Raw genomic sequence first — 22,353 nt, 5'->3', positions numbered from 1 at the left:
CAAAAACATCTGCCAACTTACATTGTGAAAGACTCATGTAGTCTAACTGACAAATCAGCCATAGTTAATTGTTTTAATGAACATTTTATTTTTTCTGGTTCTTTATTTGACTCCTTATCTCCACATCCAAATCAGCCGAATGTTCAGAAGGTTTGCATGTCACCATCCCTTTACACTTCCATAACTAATACATTTAGTTTTACTCCCCTGGATGTGTTGGAGGTCAAGAGGGCTTTAAAACAAGTGGGTCCTGGTAAATCTGCAGGTCCTGTAAAACTTGAGCCCTTCTTTTTAAAGTCAGCTGTTGATTTTATTGCAGAACCTCTTACCTATATTTTAAATTTTTTTTGTCCATTAATTAGATTCCTAACATTTGGAAATCAGCCTATGTTTTAGTGTTATTGAAAGGAGGAGATTCCACAGCTGTTACCTATAGACCCATCTCTAAGCTGTGCGTCCTAGCTAAAGTTCTTGAAAAGTTTGTTAGTAAACAACTTAAAAAATTCTTAGACACTAATGGTCTGCTTTCTGACCATCAATCAGGTTTTAGAAAGAGACATAGCACCATACCCGCTGCTATCAAAGTTGTGAATGATATTATTGAAGCATATGGATTGCAAAAAATATTGTGCCGCTATATTTGTTCAACCATCATTCTGGCAGACTGCACAGGATTGGTCTATCTCAGCATGCTGTAAAGTGGTTTTGTAATTACATGTCCGATAGAACCCAGTGTGTTCAGTTTGCTGGATTTTCTTCGATTTGGTGTAAAGCAGGGTTCCATATTGGGTCGGTTGTTGTTTTCCATTCATGTAAATAATCTCTGTGATAATGTGTCAGATGTGGCGTTCCGTTTTATGCATATGAAGCGGTCATATATTGTTCATCCCCTGCTGTTGTGCGAACCTTTAAGCTCCTGCAGTCAGCTTTTGATGTTGTTCAATCCCAGCTGATTCAGCTGAGACTAGTGCTAAATGCACAAACATCTAAAGTGGTGTTATTTTCAAATGGTAAACAACTACCATTGAGCACCCCAAAAATGTTAACTGCTCATAAGGTTGAACTTGAAATGGTCACAACATTTAAGTACCGTACTTGGGAATTGTCATTGATGAGAACTTGTCTTTTAAATATCCCATTCAAAAACTTGTGGCTAAATTTAAAATTAAATTGGGATTTTTCTTTAGAAACAAATCCTGTTTTTCCCTGCAAGTTAGGAAACGTTTGATTCTGACCACTTTTATGTCTTTGCTATACACTACCGTTCAAAAGTTTGGGGTCACATTGAAATGTCCTTATTTTTGAAGGAAAAGCACTGTTCTTTTCAATGAAGATAACTTTAAACTAGTCTTAACTTTAAAGAAATACACTCTATACATTGCTAATGTGGTAAATGACTATTCTAGCTGCAAATGTCTGGTTTTTGGTGCAATACATACATAGGTGTATAGAGGCCCATTTCCAGAAACTATCACTCCAGTGTTCTAATGGTGCAATGTGTTTGCTCATTGGCTCAGAAGGCTAATTGATGATTAGAAAACCCTTGTGCAATCATGTTCACACATCTGAAAACAGTTTAGCTCGTTACAGAAGCTACAAAACTGACCTTCCTTTGAGCAGATTGAGTTTCTGGAGCATCACATTTGTGAGGTCAATTAAACGCTCAAACTACTCAGTGGCCTTGTGGTTAGAGTGTCCGCCCTGAGATCGGTAGGTTGCACAACTTTAACGATGCTCTGCGCGACACCATTGATAGTATAGCACGGCTAAAGCTAAAAAAGGCCCCTAAAAGGCGTACCCCCTGATTTACAGAAGAAACTAGAGCTCTTAAACGATCATGTAGAAAGCTGGAACGCAAATGGCGCGCGACTAAACTTGAAGTCTTCCATCAAGCATGGAGTGATAGTTTAATAACCTATAAATGCATGCTTACCTTAGTTAAAGCTAATTACTACTACAATCTCATCCGCCTAAATAAAAATAATCCTAAATATTTGTTTTGTACAGTAGCATCGCTAACCCAACAAAGACTCCTCCCAGTAGCTCCATCCACTCGGCAGATGACTTTATGAATTTCTTTAATAAGCAAATTGAACTCATTAGAAAGGAGATTAAAGACAACGTGTCCCAGCTACAACTGGGTTCTATTAACACAGATACGAATGTATATACGATGGATATTGCCCTCCAAAATAGTCTCTCTCTTTTTGATGAAATAACATTAGAGGAACTCATGTGACGTGTAAATGGGACAAAACAAACAACATGTTTACTTGACCCACTTCCTGGGAAACTTATTTTTGTTTTTAATTAGATATTGCGCTTGTCTTTATTTTATGCGCAATACATACCGTATTTCCTTGAATTGGCGCAGGGAATATAGTATTCGCACGTCTAGAATTACTGCCGGGTCAAAGTCGTTTCTCAAAATAATTAACGCATGCTTGGCCTTATCGCCGGTTTATTATTGAAGCTGGATCAAATTCGTTTCGCAAAATATTAATTTTATTATCGCATGTCGATAATTTTCGCCGGGTCAAACTCGTTTCGCAAAATATTTAGCATATGGCTAGAACTTCCACCGGGTCAAATTCGTTACGTCACGAGTGACGATTTACCTGTCCTCATTTTCAAAATGGAGGAAGTGGCTTTCAGTAGTTTACAATCGCACAAAGGAAAAAAGATAAAGAGCTTTTCAGTAGGATTTAAGGTCCAAGCTATTGAATACCGGTACAGTATGCTAAAGAGAACAGTAAGCAGCTATGTTTTATTAATATACCGTAGCTGCGTGTGTGAAATACTGTATAAGTCATTAAATGACTCCCGCCTCCTGGTGGTAGAGGGCGCTGCCGCGCTAGTGATCCTTCTTGCGACTTCCGGTACTGCAGAAGAAGTGAACACACGCAGCAAGAGATTTTTTTTCAGATGGAGGATTGCATACCAGTATCTAAAATAAAACAGTTTTCTAAACTGGACTTTCAATGGAAGCAGGAGGTAATAATTAAAGGAATATCTCCATCGAAACAGAGACTTTTAAAACTGAAGAAAGAAAATAAGGAAGACTTCTATAAACAAGTTATCGATGCTTTTGGTCAGAAGGAGCTGCAAATGGACTCCATTTATAAGTACAGGTAAGACCATAATAACGCTTTTTTTAATTAAATGTGCTTTTCACGATGGTATGCTTACATCACACTCAAAGCGCACGCCTAAATTTTATGGATTCCTTTTGGTAAACGCCGGAGTGAGAAGAGGTTTTAAAATAATTACCGCATGCACGGCCATCCCGCCGGTTTCCGGTAAACGCAGGAGTGACAGGAGGTTTTAAATTAATTAACGCCCCTGCGGCCATTCAAGGAAATACGGTAATTTATAAATAACATTACATTTATAATGTCCATGTCCATAATTTCAATAACCATCTTTGATTTCTCTCCAGTTTTCTATGTGAATCGTATCAGAAGTGGGAGCTCTCATGGGTTGCTATGGAGACTGGGGCGGACCCAGTTTAGCTGTCCTAGTCGTGTTCTCAGAGACCAGTGGACCAAACATCTGAGAGCTGCTCTCAGAACTCACAGTAAGGATGCAAAGTTACTTAGCGGATATAACAATAGGTCACTACAGTACATATTTAAATCTGTCTCCTTTATAGGTTCTTTGCGTCCTAGCAGATTATTGGTGTTTATTAACCCGTTTGGAGGGAAGAAGCAAGGAAAAGACATCTATCAGTCTCTAGTCGCTCCTCTTTTTGAGCTGGCTGGCATCAGCTGTCATGCTATAGGTTGGAAATACACAGTTGATTGTGTAGCTACAGGTTTGTGTCATGCTTACTTTCATGTGTTGTTTAGTTACTGAGCAGGCAAACCAGGCTAGAGACCACTTGCTGAAGAAGGACCTGACAGGCTTTGACGGGTAAGAGACCTCATTTATTCGCCAGACAAGAGCTCTATCGCCTAAAAGAATCTCTATGCATGGACGTAATTTGGTAGGGGGGATAGAGGGACATTTCCCCTGCACTTTTTATTTTCCAAAAATAATGTAACACAATTGAATGGAGACAAGCCAATTGTACCAGGTGGAAAACCGCCGCTCAAACTGAAGTTTGTCCCTTTCGACCGCCCACAAGCTCATTGATTGGCTTTCTAGCTGCCTTCTTACAAACATGACAATGATTGACAGCATGCAGCAGCTGACTAATCAGCAGTCAGATACGAGATAAGAGCAAGTTGGGATCATTCACAATAGATGGAGATATATTTGTGATAGAAATTATTTAAAAGTGTTTGTTGTATTGCTGTTAAACTGGTAAATTGGGTCCTAAACTATTTCAAACATTGCTTTTGTAATATTACAGGTGTAGTATACAGAACATTATATTGGATCAGGAAGAGAGCAGGTTACAAGGGTGTTATTTTTGTGTTTGGTTTCATTGAGAAGCAAGAAAAGCTTAATAAATTACAGTGTTCTTTATATGAAATTTAATAACAAACTAATTGCTTTACCAGACATACCTACCCCAGATATATTTTAGGGCATTTTACATCTCATCAGACTATGTTGGCCAATTGGTTAGAGTGCGTGACTATGATGTGAATATAAAAAACGTAGGCTAAATCTCTGTTTCTGTTGGAAATAGTTTTTTAAGTTGCAGGTGGATAATGTTCACTTCCCTTGTTAAATTTGTTGTATTGCTACAAAATAAATAATTAGTTTGTTATGTATTCTTAATAATCCAAAACATGCATCCAAATATATTTAGGTTTGAGTCAAATAGTATTTAAATTGTTTCACACAAATAAAACAAGGCAAAATAAAAAAATAAAAACACTTAAAGCCTCGCCCTTTATACGTATGCTAATTGTGCTCCCGCAACTTCTGAAATCCAAATTTCCTCCCTGCCCTGTGCGTGTGTTTTTAAGTGTGGTGTGTGTCGGCGGGGACGGCATGTTCAGCGAGGTGCTCCACGGTATGATTGGACGAACGCAGCAAGAGGCTGGCCTCAGCGAGAACGATCCCGGTGTTACATTGCAGCCATGTCCGCTTCACATTGGTATCATCCCTGCAGGTGGTAACTCACCCTGGCACTATTTTCCAAAGTAGCAATTGTGTTGATGACGGCAGTGTATCGTTCCCATAGGCTCCACAGACTGTGTGTGTTACGCCACTGTGGGAGTGATCGACCCTATCACTTCAGCATTGCACATCATCATTGGTAAGCAAACAACAAAGCACGCTTCCTTTTTTAGGTCTGATTTGTGGCATTTGTTTTACAAAACCCAAAACCAGTGAAGTTGTCACGTTGTGTAATTCCTAAATAAAAACAGAATACAATGATTTACAAATCCATTTCAACTTCTATTCAATTGAATAGACTGCAAAGACAAGATATTTAATGTTCGAACTGAGAAACAATCCGGATGGTTCTTTTCATCTTTGGTCCGGAGGACACGACGTCCACAATTTCCAAAAACAATTTGAAATGTGGACTCGTCAGACCACAGAACACTTTTCCATTTTGCATCAGTCCATCTTAGCCGGCAGCATTTCTGGGTGTTGTTAAAAAAAATGGCTTTCGCTTTGCATAGTAGAGTTTTAACTTGCACTTACAGCTGTAGCGACCAACTTTATTGATTGATTGATTGAGACTTTTATTAGTAGGTTGCACAGTGAAGTACATATTCCGTACAATTGACCACTAAATAGTAACACCCGAATAAGTTTTTAAACTTGTTTAAGTCAGGGTCCACTTAAATTGAGTCATGATACAGTTACTGTAGTTACTGATGGTGGTTTTCTGAAGTGTTCCTGAGCCCATATGGTGATGTGCTTTACACACTGATGTCGCTTTTTGATGCAGTACCGCCTGAGGGATCGAAGGTCCGTAGTATCATCGCTTACGTGCAGTGATTTCTCCAGATTCTCTGAACCTTTTGATGATATTACGATATTAGATGGTTAAATCCCTAAATTCCTTGCAATAGCTTGTTAAGAAATGTTGTTCTTAAACTGTTCGACAATTTGTTCACAAAGTGGTGACTTTCGCCCCATCCGTGTTTATGAATGACTCAGCATTTCATGGAAGCTGCCTTTATACCCAATCATGGCACCCACCTGTTCACAATTAGCCTGTTCACCTGTGGGTTGTTCCAAATAAGTGTTTGATGAGCATTCCTCAACTTTATCAGTCTTTTTTGTCACTTGTGTCAGCTTTTTTCAAACATGTTGAAGGCATCAAATTCCAAATGAGCTAATATTTGCAAAAAATAACAAAGTTTTCCAGTTTAAACGTTAAGTATCTTGTCTTTACAGTCTATTCAATTGAATATAGGTTGAAAAGGATTTGCAAGTCATTGTATTCTGTTTTTATCTACGAATTACACAACGTGTCAAATTCACTGGTTTTGGGGTTTGTCTATGAAAAAAGACTTGACCACAGATAATCAATCAATCAATGTTTATTTATATAACCCTAAATCACAAGTGTCTCAAAGGGCTGCACAAGCCACAACGACATCCTCGGTACAGAGCCCACATAATATTGTTCTTTTATATCTGGCTTTCTAGCCAGATCAGCAACATAGATAAACAGAACTGGATAGATGAACAGAAGACACAATTTATAGGGTCCACTCAGTTACCTAAGTTAAAAGAAAACATATGCCAGTTGGCCCATTATCATGTTGCAATGGTAGAAGGCTCTGCTGCACCACACAGCAAAGATGGGGAAAGGTGGCAAGCACACTAAATTACTCCCAGAACACTACTAAAGTTTAAGCATTGAAGGAGACTAAGAATATTCAAACACAATGATTTTTGCAGTTGAATCGCTCCTCAGTGTTACAGTCGGAAGGCGATTCATTTTTCAGTTTACGTGACACATGAAATGTGACGAATTTTGGGTGAGTGGACCATCAACTTTAGCTGACAGCGTGGCTCGGGTCGTACAGCGGCTGTGCCAGCAGAGAGGGGTGCATGTTGCCTTCAGATTTGCCAGATTCGATCCCAGCTTCCGCCATCCTAATCACGTCCGTTGTGTCCTTGAGCAAGACACTTCACCCTTGCTCCTGATGTGTTGTGGTTAGGGCCTTGCATGGCAGCTCCTGCCATCAGTGTGTGAATGTGTGTATGAAGGGGTGAATGTGGAAATAGTGTCTAAGCGCTTTGAGTACCTTGAAGGTAGAAAAGTGCTATACAAGTATAATCCAATTCATCTATTATTTGTCGCGGGTTGGGGGGCTGAAGCCTATCCCAGTTGCACTCGGGCGGAAGGCAGTGTACACCCTGGACACGTCGCCACCGCATCATAAGGCCAACACAGATAGACAGACACACTCACATTTACACACTAGGCCTTTACGAAATTACGTCATAACAGTTCAGCTAATATCAATTTGGCTGTCAAAGTTAAAAAATAAGGTTGTTGTAATCAAATTAGGTACACCACCTTGCAAAAATGCAAAATGCTTAATTCCTCCTGGTAGCAGCACACTCATTCTGGAATATGCCACTGTTCACTTAACACAGATGCCAATTACGCATCAAACCTCACATTCATGCACTCACACAGCGCAAATATTTGGGAAGCAGGATGAAGCTATAGAAGACAGGTCCAAATATAATACATCTATTTGTGGCACTATCAATAATAATAATATATAGGCAATATCAAAGACCAAAATGGAGCCACAAACACAAACTTGTTTAGGTGCGTACATTAAAAATTCCAGTCATTCTCATGAATATATCTTAACATCTTCCGTTGTTTTTACTGGCAATTTTATTTAAGGGTCCAAACAGGACCAGGGTACAAATCATTATGTGCATAGTTTGTATCTATTTTTGTGACAATGTGTTCTTGCAGGTGACTCTCAGCCTCTAGATGTGTGCTCAGTGCATCACGCCAACATTCTGGTGCGCTACTCTGTGTCCCTGTTGGGTTATGGCTTCTATGGTGACGTGCTGGCAGAGAGTGAAAAACACCGCTGGATGGGACCGCTCAGATACGACTACGCTGGTATTTAAAAATGTTTTAATTTATAAGACACTCTGAAACAATCTCATATACAGAATACTACACAGGAACTATGCATCATGGGTACCTTTCACATTTGTATCGATTCGGTACCGGTTACCGGTACCTGGTAGGTTTGTACTGATACCAATTTTTTGCTACCAGTACCAAAAGGTATTCCAATACTTCTCAAAATAAAAATAATTATTGGCTCTACTTTTAACAGAAGATCTCATGTGTCTTATTGCAAAGAAAGAAGGAATTTTGTCATAAAATAAGACTGTGAACATTCTAGACAACTACTCTTTTAGCTGTAAGCAAGCAAACAAAGGCTCCTAATTTGGCTGCTGATGTATGCAGTAACATGATTTCATTTCACATTTTATTGTTTTGTAGAAAATGGATAATTAATCTAATCTAATATATATATATATATATATACACACACACAAAAATGTGTTTGTGTGTGTACGTACGTGTGTGCGCACACGCTCAAAAAGTCTTAAATCTCCTTCCTTTTTTTGTTTGTACACACACATATGTGTATGTGTGTATATATGTGTGTGTATATATATATATATATATATATATATATATATATATATATATATATATATATATATATTAGGGATGTCCTATAATGGCTTTTTTGCCTATATCCGATATTCCGATATTGTCCAACTCTTAATTACCGATACCGATATCAACCGATACCGATATATACAGTTGTGGAATCAACATTATTATGCCTAATTTGGACAACCAGGTATGGTGAAGATAAGGTCCTTTTTTAAAAAAAATTAATCAAATAAAATAAGATAAATAAATTAAAAACATTTTCTTGAATAAAAAAGAAAGTAAAACATTATAAAAACAGTTACATAGAAACTAGTAATTAATGAAAATGAGTAAAATTAACTGTTAAAGGTTAGTACTATTAGTGGACCAGCAGCGCGCACAACCATGTGTGCTTACGGACTGTATCCCTGCAGACTGTATTGATATATATTGATATATAATGTAGGAACCAGAATATTAATAACAGAAAGAAACAACCCTTTTGTGTGAATGAGTTTAAATGGGGGAGTGAGGTTTTTTGGGTTGGTGCACTAATTGTAAGTGTATCTTGTGTTTTTTATGTTGATTTAATAAAAATAAAAAACTAAATAAAAAAAACCCGATACCGATAATAAAAAAAACGATACCGATAATTTCCGATATTACATTTTAAAGCATTTATCGGCCGTATATATACATATATATATATATATATATATATATATATATATATATATATATATATATATATACACATATACATACACATATACATACACAATCACGTGTTTGTGTGTGTGTGTGTGAATATACATGCATATAGATAGGCCGGCCCCTAGCCAAATTCAATGTGGCCCCCAAGTCAACATTTTTGGGGACCTCTGGCTTAAGGTTTCAACACATTTGTTATTATAGTGGGCCTCAATGTTATTTTTGAAATATATTGCTTACAGCTTTTTGGTGTTAGAGGAGTGGAAATAAACTAAATGCTGATTCCTTGCTGTGCAGGCACTATGGTGTATCTGAACAACAGGAGCTATGCAGCCATAGTTCAGTTTCTGCCAGCCGACCCGCTGCTTTCCAGCCCCAGGGACAAAACCCGCTGCCTCTCAGGGTAATACTACACATTGCAAACAAACAATGACATCATGATGCGAGTCCAAACATTGCAGATGAAATATGCTTTATCTATGATTCACTTGTATGAGGTAAAAACACACCAAGCAGCAACATATCTCTCATGTCATCCAAGTCAGTTTAAAATGTATTTTAAAGCTGCCAGTGATTCATCACTCATCATGACATGGAAAAATATTAACTTCTAAAGATGGTTTTGAGAGAGCCAGTTGTAACATTTGGGATTTATTTTAATTCTGTCAGTACAGTTTAGCTCATTTGTTCAGAGGACAGTAATGTAATGAGAAACAGAACGGGAAAAGCATCATTATTATTAAGTGTGGTACAGTAACTGCTGCCCCGGGCAACGGGCTCAGGTGTCGCATGCACATTAATGAATGCAGGTGATTTCAAGGAAAGGTGAACCTTTGTTACATCACTGCTCCTGGATATCATCGTTCATGTCTTACGAATGGATGCCAAAGTGAAAGCCATTGTTGTCTCAGATTTCCCTACATCATGAAAACTGTTTGTGTGTATGTGTGTTTTTGTGTGTGTGTTTGTGCGTGTGTGTGCGTGTGAGTTTAGGTGCAGTGTTTGTTCCAGGAGCACAGAGAGACTTTTCCCGCACTGTCTGGATTCTAGCTCACTGTACAGCTCCCACCTCAGCCAAATCAGTAGTGACTCAGATGGTATACACGCACGTGCACACTCTCTCACACACAAACACAAAAATTGAATTAAATTGTCATTTTGATTCATGTTTACTTAAGCCTGAAGTGTACTCAGATTGTGTGTTTTATCCATTTAAAGCAGGGGTGTCAAACTAATTTTAGATCGGGGGCCACATAGAGAAAAATCTACTCCCAAGTGGGCCGGACTGGTAAAATCACGGCACGATAACTCAAAATTAAAGTCAACTTCAGATTGTTTTCTGTGTTTAAAAATAGAACAAGCACATTCTGTAATTGTACAAATCATAATGTTGTTGTTGTTTGTTTGTTTTTTTTAATTACTTGTTGCAGTTCATAGTTTATATAATTTATTTGTCGTTATTATATTTTCTGAATAAATTATGTGATTAGGTTCATCAGTCAACTCATTGGTGTTAATTTTCAATCTATGAAGATAAAAACATTATATCAAAATCAAATTACAGGATGTTATTTATGTAGTTTGATCATTTTCCTCGACTGATGTACTTATTTTGTACATATGTATTATCATCTACAAAGATACAAATAATTGCTATTGCAACATCCAGTGGACACATTTACAACAGCTGTTTCTTTCATTCAAAAATTTCATGGTTAATTTTTATACTTAGCAAACTCATCCCGCGGGCCGGATAAAACCTGTTCGCGGGCCTGAACTGGCCCTCGGGCCGTACGTTTGACACCCCTGATTTAAAGGGACTGTTTGCAACTTACTCAAAGTTAAAGGGGAACTGCACTTTTTTTGGAATGTTGTCTCTCGTTGACAATCATTATGAAAGACACGAGGACGGATGGATTTTAAAAAAATGTTATGCATTCCAACTTGGGAATAAACGTAAAAACAAGTCTGCTTACAACGGAGCCAATGGGTGGTCCTCTATTCCGCCCATAAAACCCAATAAATAACCATCCAAAAAGTGCCAACAATACTCCATTTAAATTTCGTGACTTGAATATTAACCAAGTATTAGTGATATTATTATTATAAGCGCTAACGCAGACAAACTATTTATAGCAGCGCCGTGATCACAAGCTTGTGTGCCAATGTTGACATGATCGACTGATCAGCTGCTTCCTCGGTTCCTTGCTCCTCAAACTTTATTGTAGATCATAAATCATGCCTCTCACCTGGATAGTAGGACAACAAGGACATATTCCAACAAGTCGGTACCGCTTTGACAGCCGATTTAGACCCAGAAATGGCGAGGTTGGTTTGTTGGCTCTAATGAAGTCTGCAGTGAGTAATAATCAGTGATGTTGGGGGAAAAAAGCGAACGTATTGATGCGTTTTTTAAATGAATGTGCCGTGTTTACTTAAAATGATCAAAATACGTAAATAATAAATCTTACTATGAATGTGCCTGTTACAACATTACATATATACTTACTGCATGTATATAAAACCCCTAATGGAGGTGTTTGGATGTTTTTTAAGGGCTTTATAGGTAGAATTGAGCGCCTCCCATAGGCTCCGTGGTAAGCACACTTTTGATCGCATTTATTTACTATTTCGAATGCATTGAAAAAACATCTATCGTCATGTTTTTCATAATGATTGTCAACGATAGGCAAAACTCCAAAAGAAGTGCAGTTCTCCCTTAAGCTTACATTACAACTACTGGTTGAACAGAACATATATTTTTAAATGTCTACATTTATCATAATTACTTATTATATTAAATTAAAAAATGCTCATTGGTTTGAGGACATTGTCTGGCTCGTTCACGTACACAAAATGTGCCCAGGAGAATGTTGTTGTTCCGAAACAACATATAGTTGTTGCTGTTAATTGTTTTTAAATATGATTTCAGCAATACGTTTACGTGAAATGAGTATCATTCATTATAAATCATGAAAACAATCATAAATAATAAACATTCTTTAGTCCCATTTACACTATTTTAATCCAACATATGGGAATAAGCGGTAGAAAATGGATGGATGCATATTAATGCTGCTGCAGGCTGAAGCTGAGCCAATCAGTGGCCATGATACTGAACAGCATGCTGTTATTGGTTTGGTCACCTCTAGTGGCTGTAGTATTGATATGTCTATATTTCTTTGCTTGAAAATACTTAATTTAGGACCAAAAACTTGCAAATTGCAAAAATATGCAAAATTATCCCAAAAACATCCCTGATGAGGTGAAAGTACAATATTTGAAGCAGGATGTGGGGAGGGATGACGGTACATTCAATTATATTTAATGTTGGCAGCTAAACTTTGCTAATTAATTAATTAATAAAATTATTATATAATTATATATTATTTATGTTATAATGTATTGTTAATACGTATTGATATTATTTCTACAACAAGTAAAACTACACTCAAAAATAAATACAAATAAAATAAACAATGTGGTTATCCAAATAAAAAAAATGCTGAGTTTGTATTCTTATTACTCATTTTAAATTATTTTTGTTCCGAATCAGGTTTTATGATATAATGCATTGTTTCTTTAATGCACTGCAAATGGTCCTATTATTTACCCTACTCTATTTAATCAACAGCACACGTCAAATTGGTTCCAGCTGAGTGGCACCAACAGCGACAGTACCGCTGCTGCAGGCGTCCGCTCAATGTAGTCATTATTAAGAAAAGAGCGTACAGAGGCATCCAAAACTGCGTTCAGGCTCACGCCCAAATGTATGAACCTTATGATTTTAAGCTTTGGCATTGTTGAACATTTGCAACAACATTGATGAGTCAGAAAAGCGGAAAATCGTCGTAGTTCCCCTTTAAAATGTCGTCTGCTAGAATCCTGTTGCCACTCTGTTTACAATAAACTCACCCACCGTTATTACAACATAGTTCTGTTACTGCTGTTGTGTAGTTTTTAGTTAAAGAGAGCTATGTTTTCTTTTCCACCCAATCATGTCCTCTATATCATTATTACATTTAACAAATTAATTTGTACCAACAGCCTGTCTGTTTTTGCAGAATAGTATAATGTCCCTTTATGTCTTCAGGTGACTGGGTGAGCGTGGAGGGGAAGTTCAGGTGTGTCTCTCTCGCTTGTATGTCCTGCTCGTGTCCCAGAAGCCCACTCGGCCTCTCTCCATCCGCTCACCTGGCGGACGGCACAGGCGACCTGATCCTTGTGTGGGACAGTCATCCACTGGCTTTCCTCAAGTACCTCTACAGGCAGACAAGCACACAAGACCGAGTAAGATTGCATACTGTATAGCAGGGGTGGGCAATTAATTTTTACCGGGGGCCGCATGAGCTACCCGAGCACTGCTGGAGGGCCACATCGACAATATTTCAATTAAATTTTGCTCAATATTATTTTTGATATATACCGTAAGATAAATAATAATAATAATAATAATAATAGTAATACTTCAACATAGTGTGTGTAACAGCATTCCATGACTAATATATATAAATTAACATTAATAATAAATGACAGTAAAATAAGCACACGTATGACTGAGGAGTCATAGTGTAACTTTGTGTGGTGTTTGAGTTGTCCGACTTTTTGTGTGGCCTTAAACGCACCAGTGGTTTAGTGCTATGCGTGTTGGTGACAGATGACAAGTTGGTTTTGGCCTGGTTTGTACGGCAGAAAATGACTAGTTTTTCGAGATAGAATTGTTTTACTCATGTTTTTGGTGTGGTTATGTCCGAATATAAACAGTTTTGTTCAATAAAGTAATCGATATAATTCCTGTCCTCGAAGCATCTCGATAGACGTTACAATAATTGAACGGTGTTCAATTGAACGGTGTTGACGAACACACTTAGGGCCGCTTTTTGTCACTGTCACTCAAAGTTGCATTGCAAAATTCCATAGAATAAATATGTTTATTTTGTTTAGAATTCAGATGGGATTTGATTTGGTGCGCGGCATATACTTGCTGCGCGCAGCGGACGCTTGAGCAGTGCGCAATTGCGCAGGCACGCACCTTAGGTGAGGGGACGTTGCTTTGCAAACACGGCATTCCTCATCAACTTTTCTCTTTTTGGCGTCTCGGGTGTAAACCGTGCATCACTTGTCGCTGCATGTGCACCTTCACTCGCAGGTTACACACGGACACACGCCCATAAATAATACTTTTCAAAATAAAAGCAGCACAGTTGTATTGCGCGCAGGACATAGATGTTTTTTCAACTTTATTTTGTAATTGCAGTTGTTCACATTCACTCACAATCACGCATACGTCCACACGGAAGTAATACAAATAACGATTTTCAAAACAAAAGCAGCACCGTTGTATTGCACACTCGACATAGATACTTTTTAAAATTTATTTTGTAATTTATAATTGGCCTCACGCGGGCCGGACAGGGACGCACAAAGGGCCGGATGCGGGCCGCAGAATGCCCAGGTCTGCTGTATAGTGTCATGACAATAAATATGATTCTGAATTTCTTGTTGTTTTTTTTTAGTTTGATATGCCATTTGTGGAAGTCCACCGTGTGAAGGCTGTTCGCTTCTCTGTGTCGTCCAACGAAGAAGAGGAAAAGTACAAGGAGGTACGAACGCCGAGTGAAGTAGAAGCAGCTGCTGCAGAAGAAGGATATGTGGAGGACTTAAGCAGGAGTGGATCTCAGCAGCACCTGACAGAGAAACCCGCGGGACACCCGAAGGCAACGTGCACCCCTCTCTGCGGGCTGTGCTGCAGAAAAGCCCCACCTTTGTCCGTGTGGAACTGCGATGGAGAGATTCTGCCGTTTACCGATATCCTCTGCAGGTCAGCCAAAGCAATCATCCCACTATGCAAAGATCTGTCTGCCGTCTGCTCCAAGTGTGTTCTTGTGCGTCAGGATTCACGGCCAGCTGGTGCGCCTGTACGCCAGAGGCATCGAAGACGCGGCGGCCATGCACGCCTGCAAAGAGGAAATGGTGAAACGTGAGAGACAATAATGACTAATGAGTGCGATGAAGTGCCCGGAGAGGAAAGAGGAAGCGACACGTGAGCATGAACGGGTGTTTGCCAAATGTCATTTCACTGCAATTTTAAGAATTTATATAATAAACTATTTTACAAATGTGAACTTCTTGTTATGCATATAAACATACGATACTCCCATATGTTTGTTTGCTATATTTATGCAAAGTCGGTGTAAAAAAATAAAGGTGAATTGTTTCCTATTGTTTTACAGGCCTGCACAATTTGATACGATCCAATACAAGAGTGACATTTTTAAATCGACATTGTTAGAATTGTATTCATATCTATATAAAAGGTGAGCAGAACCCTCACATTTCAGTAACCATGTTTATAACCGTACAGGTGCAGCTCATTAAATATCAATATTAATGCCATGCAAAAGTGATTTGATTGTAGGTGTTGCATTCAGATAGACACCAATTAAAGGCTCACAAAGATGCTGTTGCTGTTCGCGAACGAGTCGAGTCTTTAGAATGGCTCTTTCAAGTGATTGATTGATTTCAACTTTTATTAGTAGATTGCACAGTACCGTACATATTCCGTACAATTGACCACTAAATGGTAGCACCCGAATACGTTTATCAACTTGTTTAAGTCGGGGTCCATGTTAATCAATTCATGGTAATCAATCAATCAATCAATCGATTTAGAGTCGTTCCAGAAGGCTCTAGTCATGTGAACGCTATCATGCGCACGCACCCACGCAGGCCTTTAAACTTAGGGGGGGAGTTTAATTTGGACCTGAACCTACTCAGGCCTTTTAGCCGCTGTATTTGGAATTGAAAAGAGATATTAGCGGCTGGAAAAAATAAAAATAAACAAAAGCCAAAGAAAACGTAGTATTTGGATGCAATCCGCGGGGGTGATGACATGCAAGGGAAAGCGGACATAGTGACGTCACTGTCAAAGAATGGGGAAATGGCACCATCTTGTGGAATGTTTACAATGGCAACAAAAGCCAAATTAGATGATCAATATTTCAAAAATAATCATGTTTTAATTGTTGTAATGTATACATTTTGATTAATTGACAAAACTTGTATCTTATTTACTTCCACGAGTGACTGTTTCCTTTATGAAAACAGGTTACTTAAAAAATAAATATATATATATATATATAGGAACGAGCCAGTCTTTTGACGGCTCTTTTAAAGGAACTGCTCGTCAAGATCCGCTCCCTTCAAAGAGCCATATATCCATCCCTACTGATTAGAACGTGACCCACTAGTTTACCATAAGTAGGAGCCAAACATTTATTTCAATATAAATTTTCTAAAATTGAATGAGATACTGATTTTCATTTTATTTTATTTTTTTACATTTTTTTTGTTGTTGTAAATTAAAGGTGTCAATCTCAAGACCCATGGGTCCCATCATTTGAGTTGCCTGCAAAAGCTTGGAAATGATAAGAAACCTAATCTTTCTTTCTAAATGTATTTCAATGTTGACAGAAAACAATTGAACTACGTGTAGCTGCAGTTCTTAACTAAATATTGTTTGGTTATTTGATGCAACACGCTATTCCTTTTTGAAGTCATTCTACAATAGCTGAGCTTTAATATGTGCCTGTCACCTTGACTTGTGGTGCCAAAGCAGCTTTTCCATCAGTAAACAATGTTAATCACACGAAGGCGCAACGTTTTATAATATCATGACATGAGGCAATTATACTCTACATTTGGTCATATTATATATGTTTTGTGGTTCCAGGTGGCCCTCGGGGTTGAGACGTAGCTATTATGTGGCCCTCCATGAAAATGAGTTTGACACCCCTGCTTTTAAGCTATAATCCATTGCTTCAAGAAATACGTTTTTGAAATATTTCATAATCTGTTTAGTGAATATTGAGTAAAATAATTGTACTTTTCAACTTTAACTGTTCAAAGACATTTGCACATGTATATTCCTAAGGGACAACGCTATGCAAATTAAATTTTGATACATATTTAAGTTTGGTAGTTTTCATCTGGTTTGGCTGCAGGACTTGCACCATCACCCCGTTATGACAGGTGGTGACTTAAATTGCTCATCACAACTCTTGGAGGGGCTCGGTTGGGAGAGCGGCCGTGCCAGCATCCTGAGGGTTCCTGGTTCGACCCCCAGCTTCCACCATCCTAGTCAAGTCTGTTGTGTCCTTGGGGCAAGACACTTCACCCTTGCTCCTGATGGGTCGTGGTGAGGGCCTTGCATGGCAGCTCCTGCCATCAGTTTGTGAATGTTTAACCCATTCACCATTTTAGTAAAATAGAATATTTTTTATGGTTATAGTTACCCTGCAGAGTAAGAGTAGTACCTTAATTTACGAGCTTAATTGGTTTTGTGACAGAGCTCTTAACTTAAAGCATTTGTATCTCAAATCGTCTCCTTTTAAAATAAATTGAAATCAATTTAATTAGTTCTTGACCTCCCAAAACAGCACAATTTTAAAATGTAACATGTCTTTTTAAAAGGAAAACGAACTTGATTGATTGATATTGTATTGATAATAGTGTACTACTAACAACTACAGTAGTTTTATGAAGTAATGTAACAATAATGTACAGCATTTATCTCGGAGAATGGACTTCGACGTCATCTTTGTCAAGCTGGTTCTCTGTCAAACACACCATCAGCAGATTTTCCGTATTTGTTTAGATATTATTTTAAGATCTTTGCCAGGCGTTGGTCTTCAGAATCCGAATCAAAATCAGAAATATTTTAATAATCCCCGAGGGGAAATTAAGATTTTCAGCACAATCTTATTCAAGAATTAGAATCAGAATCAGAAATACTTTATTAATCCCAGAGGGGAAATACAATTTTTCAGCACAATCCCCATTCAAGATCAGACAAACATTACAGGGAGACAGAACAGGATCGCTGACTGGTCTGCCAACTTCCGGCGCCCCTTACAAAAAAAGGTGAGATACAGGTATACAATGGGGGGTGAGGAACAAAAAAAATCAGTCTAAGCCTGGGCCCCTGGAGAGGGGGTCCAGACTGAGGCCAAGGGAAAAAACAACTCATAGCCATAGCACACATCCCTCTTACATGTGTGTAAGAGGGAAACATCAAAGAAAACAAAGGACATTAAAGAGCTGATGCAACCAGCCACTACTACATACAGCTATGAATAAAAAGTAAAATAAACATACACTCTGGTGGCCTCTGCGGTGTTCCACACCATTGTCTGCTCGGGTGGGGGGAGCATGGCCAGAGACAGGAGCAGACCCAACAAAGCAACCAAGTGAGCCGACTCCACTCTCGGCCGCCGACTAACTCGGCCAGTGTCCAGTCTGCATGGATGAGCGAGGATACGTCCAAGGAGACCGAGGTGTCCTTAGATACCTGCTCATTCAGCCCTGTCTCTTCATCCGCATCTCCTCCAGTCTCTCCAAACGGACTCTGGTGGGGCAGAGACCCAGCAGCTGGTCTCCATGGCCAAAAAGGCTCCCGGGAGGCAAATCCAGAAGTTCACAAAAAAGCACCGCAGAAGTCACGAAAGTGCCACCCCTTGTCACACAGTCCCAAAGGGTCCCGAACCAAAAGGCAAAAAAAAAAAACACATGAAAACAAGAGGGAAACATCAGGAACATAAAAGGATGATACAAGAGCACAGAGCTCCTGCCAACAGCAGCCACTACAGCGGTGCCATCTTGGAAAAAAAAAAAAAAAAAACTTGTTCTGCTTCAGTATGATGCAGTGATCCGCTCTAATTGCTTCACCAAGTTGGTGACACGCTCGGTCATGTTTGGATGATTTAAAAAAAAATTCATATTCCACTTCTTCTCAGCACTGTCCTTCACACTCGTTGTTTTTCATTTCTCATGGTTGGAAAGCAAAGTTATGTCCATTCTTAGCTATAAGCTAACACTAGCGAGTAAGAGCAGATGTATTTGGTCTGATCTTATGCCTGGTTCACACCAACATCATTTTTGTCAAATTTTCCACGAATATCCCGATCTCCGAAGTAATGTTATGCTTTGATATGCTCTGATACGCTCTGATACGAATTAGTTGCCGCTTTGTTACCGTTCCTCACGATTTGATGCCGCTTTGATCCCGCTTTGATATGCTTTAAATCACGCTTTGATACGTTTTATTACGCTTTATTGAACTTTATTACGCTTTGATGCGATCCTGGCGCTTTTAAATCAGGCTCTGACACGATTATCAAGCTCTGTTGTGCATTGTTACAACAAAAATAAGAAAAAAATGTGAAAAACTTGCCTTTTATTATTGTCAACTAGCATAAGAAATGAAAGATAGATATTTATTAAGATTGACAAAGAAATAAAAGAAATGAAGAATAAAACATAATATAACGGAAAAAAAAGAGAAATTGAAAAAATAAATGAATATTAAAAATAAAAGAAATGCCTTTTGTTATTGTCAACTAGCATAAGAAATGAAAGATAGATATTTATTAAGATGACAAAGAAATAAAAGAAATGAAGATATAAAACATAATATAACGAAAAAAAAGAGAAATTGAAAAAATAAATTAATATAAAAAATAAAAGAAAGGCCTTTTATTATTGTCAATTAGCATACGAAAGGAAAGATAGATATTTATTAAGATGACAAAGAAATAAAAGAAATGAAGATATAAAACATGATATAATAAAAAAAAGAGAAATTGAAAAAATAAATGAATATAAAAAATAAAAGAAATGCCTTTTATTATTGTCAACTAGCATAAGAAATGAAAGATAGATATTTATTAAGATGACAAAGAAATAAAAGAAATGAAGATATAAAACATAATATAATGAAAAAAATAGAGAAATTGAAAAAATAAATGAATATAAAAAATAAAATAAATGCCTGTTGTTATTGTCAACTACCATAAGAAATGAAATATAGATATTTATTAAGATGACAAAGAAATAAAAGAAATGAAGATATAAAACATAATATAACGATATAAAAGAGAAATTGAAAAAATAAATGAATATAAAAAAAAAAAGAAATGCCTTTTATTATTGTCAACTAGCATAAGAAATGAAAGATAGATATTTATTAAGATGACAAAGAAATAAAAGAAATGAAGATATAAAACATAATATAACGGGAAAAAAAAAGAAATTGAAAAAATAAATGAATATAAAAAATAAAAGAAATGCCTTTTATTATTGTCAACTAGCATAAGAAATGAAAGATAGATATTTATTAAGATGACAAAGAAATAAAAGAAATGAAGATATAAAACATAATATAACGAAAAAAAAAGAGAAATTGAAAAAATATATGAATATAAAAAATGTGTGGAAAACAGTATACTGAGTTTTTCACATTTTTTTCTTATTTTTGTTGTAACAATGCACAACAGAGCTTGATAATCGTGTCAGAGCCTGATTTAAAGCGTCATGATCGCATCAAAGCATAATAAAGTTCAATAAAGCGTAATAAAACGTATCAAAGCGTGATTTAAAGCGTATCAAAGCGGGATCAAATCGTGAGGAACGGTAACAAAGCGGCAACTAATTCGTATCAGAGCGTATCAAAGCATAACATTACTTTGGAAAAATTGACAAAAATGACGGCGCTTTGCTCGCCGCTTTAAAGCGCGGCAAGCGCCGTTGGTGTGAACCAGGCTTTAAAAATTTTTGGCGAACTTGCCGCATGTCCCGCTTCACTAAAAGCTTTCCCACGATCCATTAGGACCCTCACGTTTTAATCAGGCTTTGTTACGCTTTAACGCCGCTTTGCATGCCGCTTTAAAGCGCCGTCAAAGCGCCGTTGGTGTGAACCTAGCATTACGGGTTCACGGGGATGATTGTAACTGAAATCCTTGCTTGCAACTTAAAACATAACAATTGACCTAGAGACAGCTCTTATCTCAAAACACTCTTAAGTTGAGGTACCACTGTAAAAAACCCAAATTCAGTTTCTTATACAATTACAATAATGGATTACTTGGTCACGTTCTGATCAAAACATTTCCAGTGGAAACTTCTTGAGCCTGGCTCGCTTTGTCAAAAATCAAAACACTTTTGCACACAACTCTAATTTGTAATTAGATTTATTATTAGAATGTCGGGCAGCACGGTGGGACAGGGGTTAGTGCATGTGCCTCACAATACGAAGGTCCTGAGTAGTTCTGAGTTCAATCCCGGGCTCAGGATCTTTCTGTGTGGAGTTTGCATGTTCTCTCCGTGACTGCGTGGGTTCCCTCCGGGTACTGCGGCTTCCTCCCACCTCCAAAGACATGCACCCGGGGATAGGTTGATTGGCAACACTAAATTGGCCCTAGTGTGTGAATGTGAGTGTGAATGTTGTCTGTCTATCTGTGTTGGCCCTGCGATGAGGGGCCGACTTGTCCAGGGTGTACTCCGCCTTCCGCCCGAATGCAGCTGAGATAGTCTCCAGCACCCCCTGCGACTCCAAAAAGGGACAAGCGGTAGAAAATGGATGGATGGATGGATGGATGGATATTAGAATGTCTTGCAAATGAACAGCCTGAAACTGAGAATTGGTTCTACTTCTAATCATTCACTAAAAAGAGCCAATCGAAGGACTCGTCTTGTTTTTTGGATGTCACATCTCTGCCAGGCAAAAACCTGCGTCACACCACCAGTTCAGAATCTCTGCTTTAGAGTAGTCAGTGTCCAGCCTGTACATCAGGAGATATTTACTTTATACTACTCATAAAGAACATTATTGTCTAAATAGCGGGCACCAAAGAGAGTATACCAAGATAACTGTGCCAAGCATGGTGGTGTTTGCATCATGTGCAAACTGTGACATTCCGGAAGCAGAGCAAGATTTTGTCTATTATTGTGGCTGCAGTGTAAAGATGAGAGCTGTGCCTAATATTTGGCCCTTCTCAGGTAGTAACCAAAATATCAACACCTCTCAGTAGGGATGATGTTCGAAACCGGTTCTCCCGGTTGTTCGATAAGAAAAGAACCGTTCGATAAGAAAAGAACCGATTCCATGGACTCAAATCCCTTTTTGAGAACCGGTTCCCGTTATCGAGGCCACTATAGTTAAGAAAAAGAGTTGGTTTTTTATGCGAATCCCTGGGAACGAATCCTGTCCCACAAGAAATGCCCTGTGGGACATCACA

At 38.1% G+C, this 22,353-nt stretch overlaps 1 protein-coding gene across 6 annotated transcripts in view; it reads left to right on the top strand.

The window, feature by feature from the left end:
• Positions 1 to 15,708, top strand: part of LOC133653592 (ceramide kinase-like) — a 28,924-nt gene extending 13,216 nt beyond the window's left edge. For 4 of the 6 annotated variants that reach the window (XM_062053031.1, XM_062053028.1, XM_062053030.1 and 1 more), the window contains exons 5-15: positions 3,440 to 3,577; positions 3,653 to 3,781; positions 3,849 to 3,912; positions 4,920 to 5,065; positions 5,138 to 5,212; positions 7,862 to 8,014; positions 9,578 to 9,683; positions 10,274 to 10,377; positions 13,374 to 13,570; positions 14,797 to 15,101; positions 15,175 to 15,702. In XM_062053031.1, coding sequence (XP_061909015.1) covers positions 3,440 to 3,577; positions 3,653 to 3,781; positions 3,849 to 3,912; positions 4,920 to 5,065; positions 5,138 to 5,212; positions 7,862 to 8,014; positions 9,578 to 9,683; positions 10,274 to 10,377; positions 13,374 to 13,570; positions 14,797 to 15,101; positions 15,175 to 15,274 — 1,517 coding nt within the window. In that variant the 3' untranslated portion in view covers positions 15,275 to 15,702. Of the gene's footprint in view, positions 1 to 2,660; positions 3,132 to 3,439; positions 3,578 to 3,652; positions 3,782 to 3,848; positions 3,913 to 4,919; positions 5,066 to 5,137; positions 5,213 to 7,861; positions 8,015 to 9,577; positions 9,684 to 10,273; positions 10,378 to 13,373; positions 13,571 to 14,796; positions 15,102 to 15,174 lie in introns of those variants that run through there. The other 2 variants (XM_062053034.1, XM_062053033.1) reach the window with 2 other exon arrangements.
• The last annotated feature ends 6,645 nt before the right edge of the window (positions 15,709 to 22,353 follow it).

The sequence above is a fragment of the Entelurus aequoreus genome, linkage group LG07 (assembly GCF_033978785.1).
Source record: "Entelurus aequoreus isolate RoL-2023_Sb linkage group LG07, RoL_Eaeq_v1.1, whole genome shotgun sequence".
NCBI lineage: Eukaryota > Metazoa > Chordata > Actinopteri > Syngnathiformes > Syngnathidae > Entelurus > Entelurus aequoreus.
The sequence above is the reverse complement of the archived record's forward strand: the minus strand, read 5'-3'. Positions and strand labels throughout refer to the sequence as shown.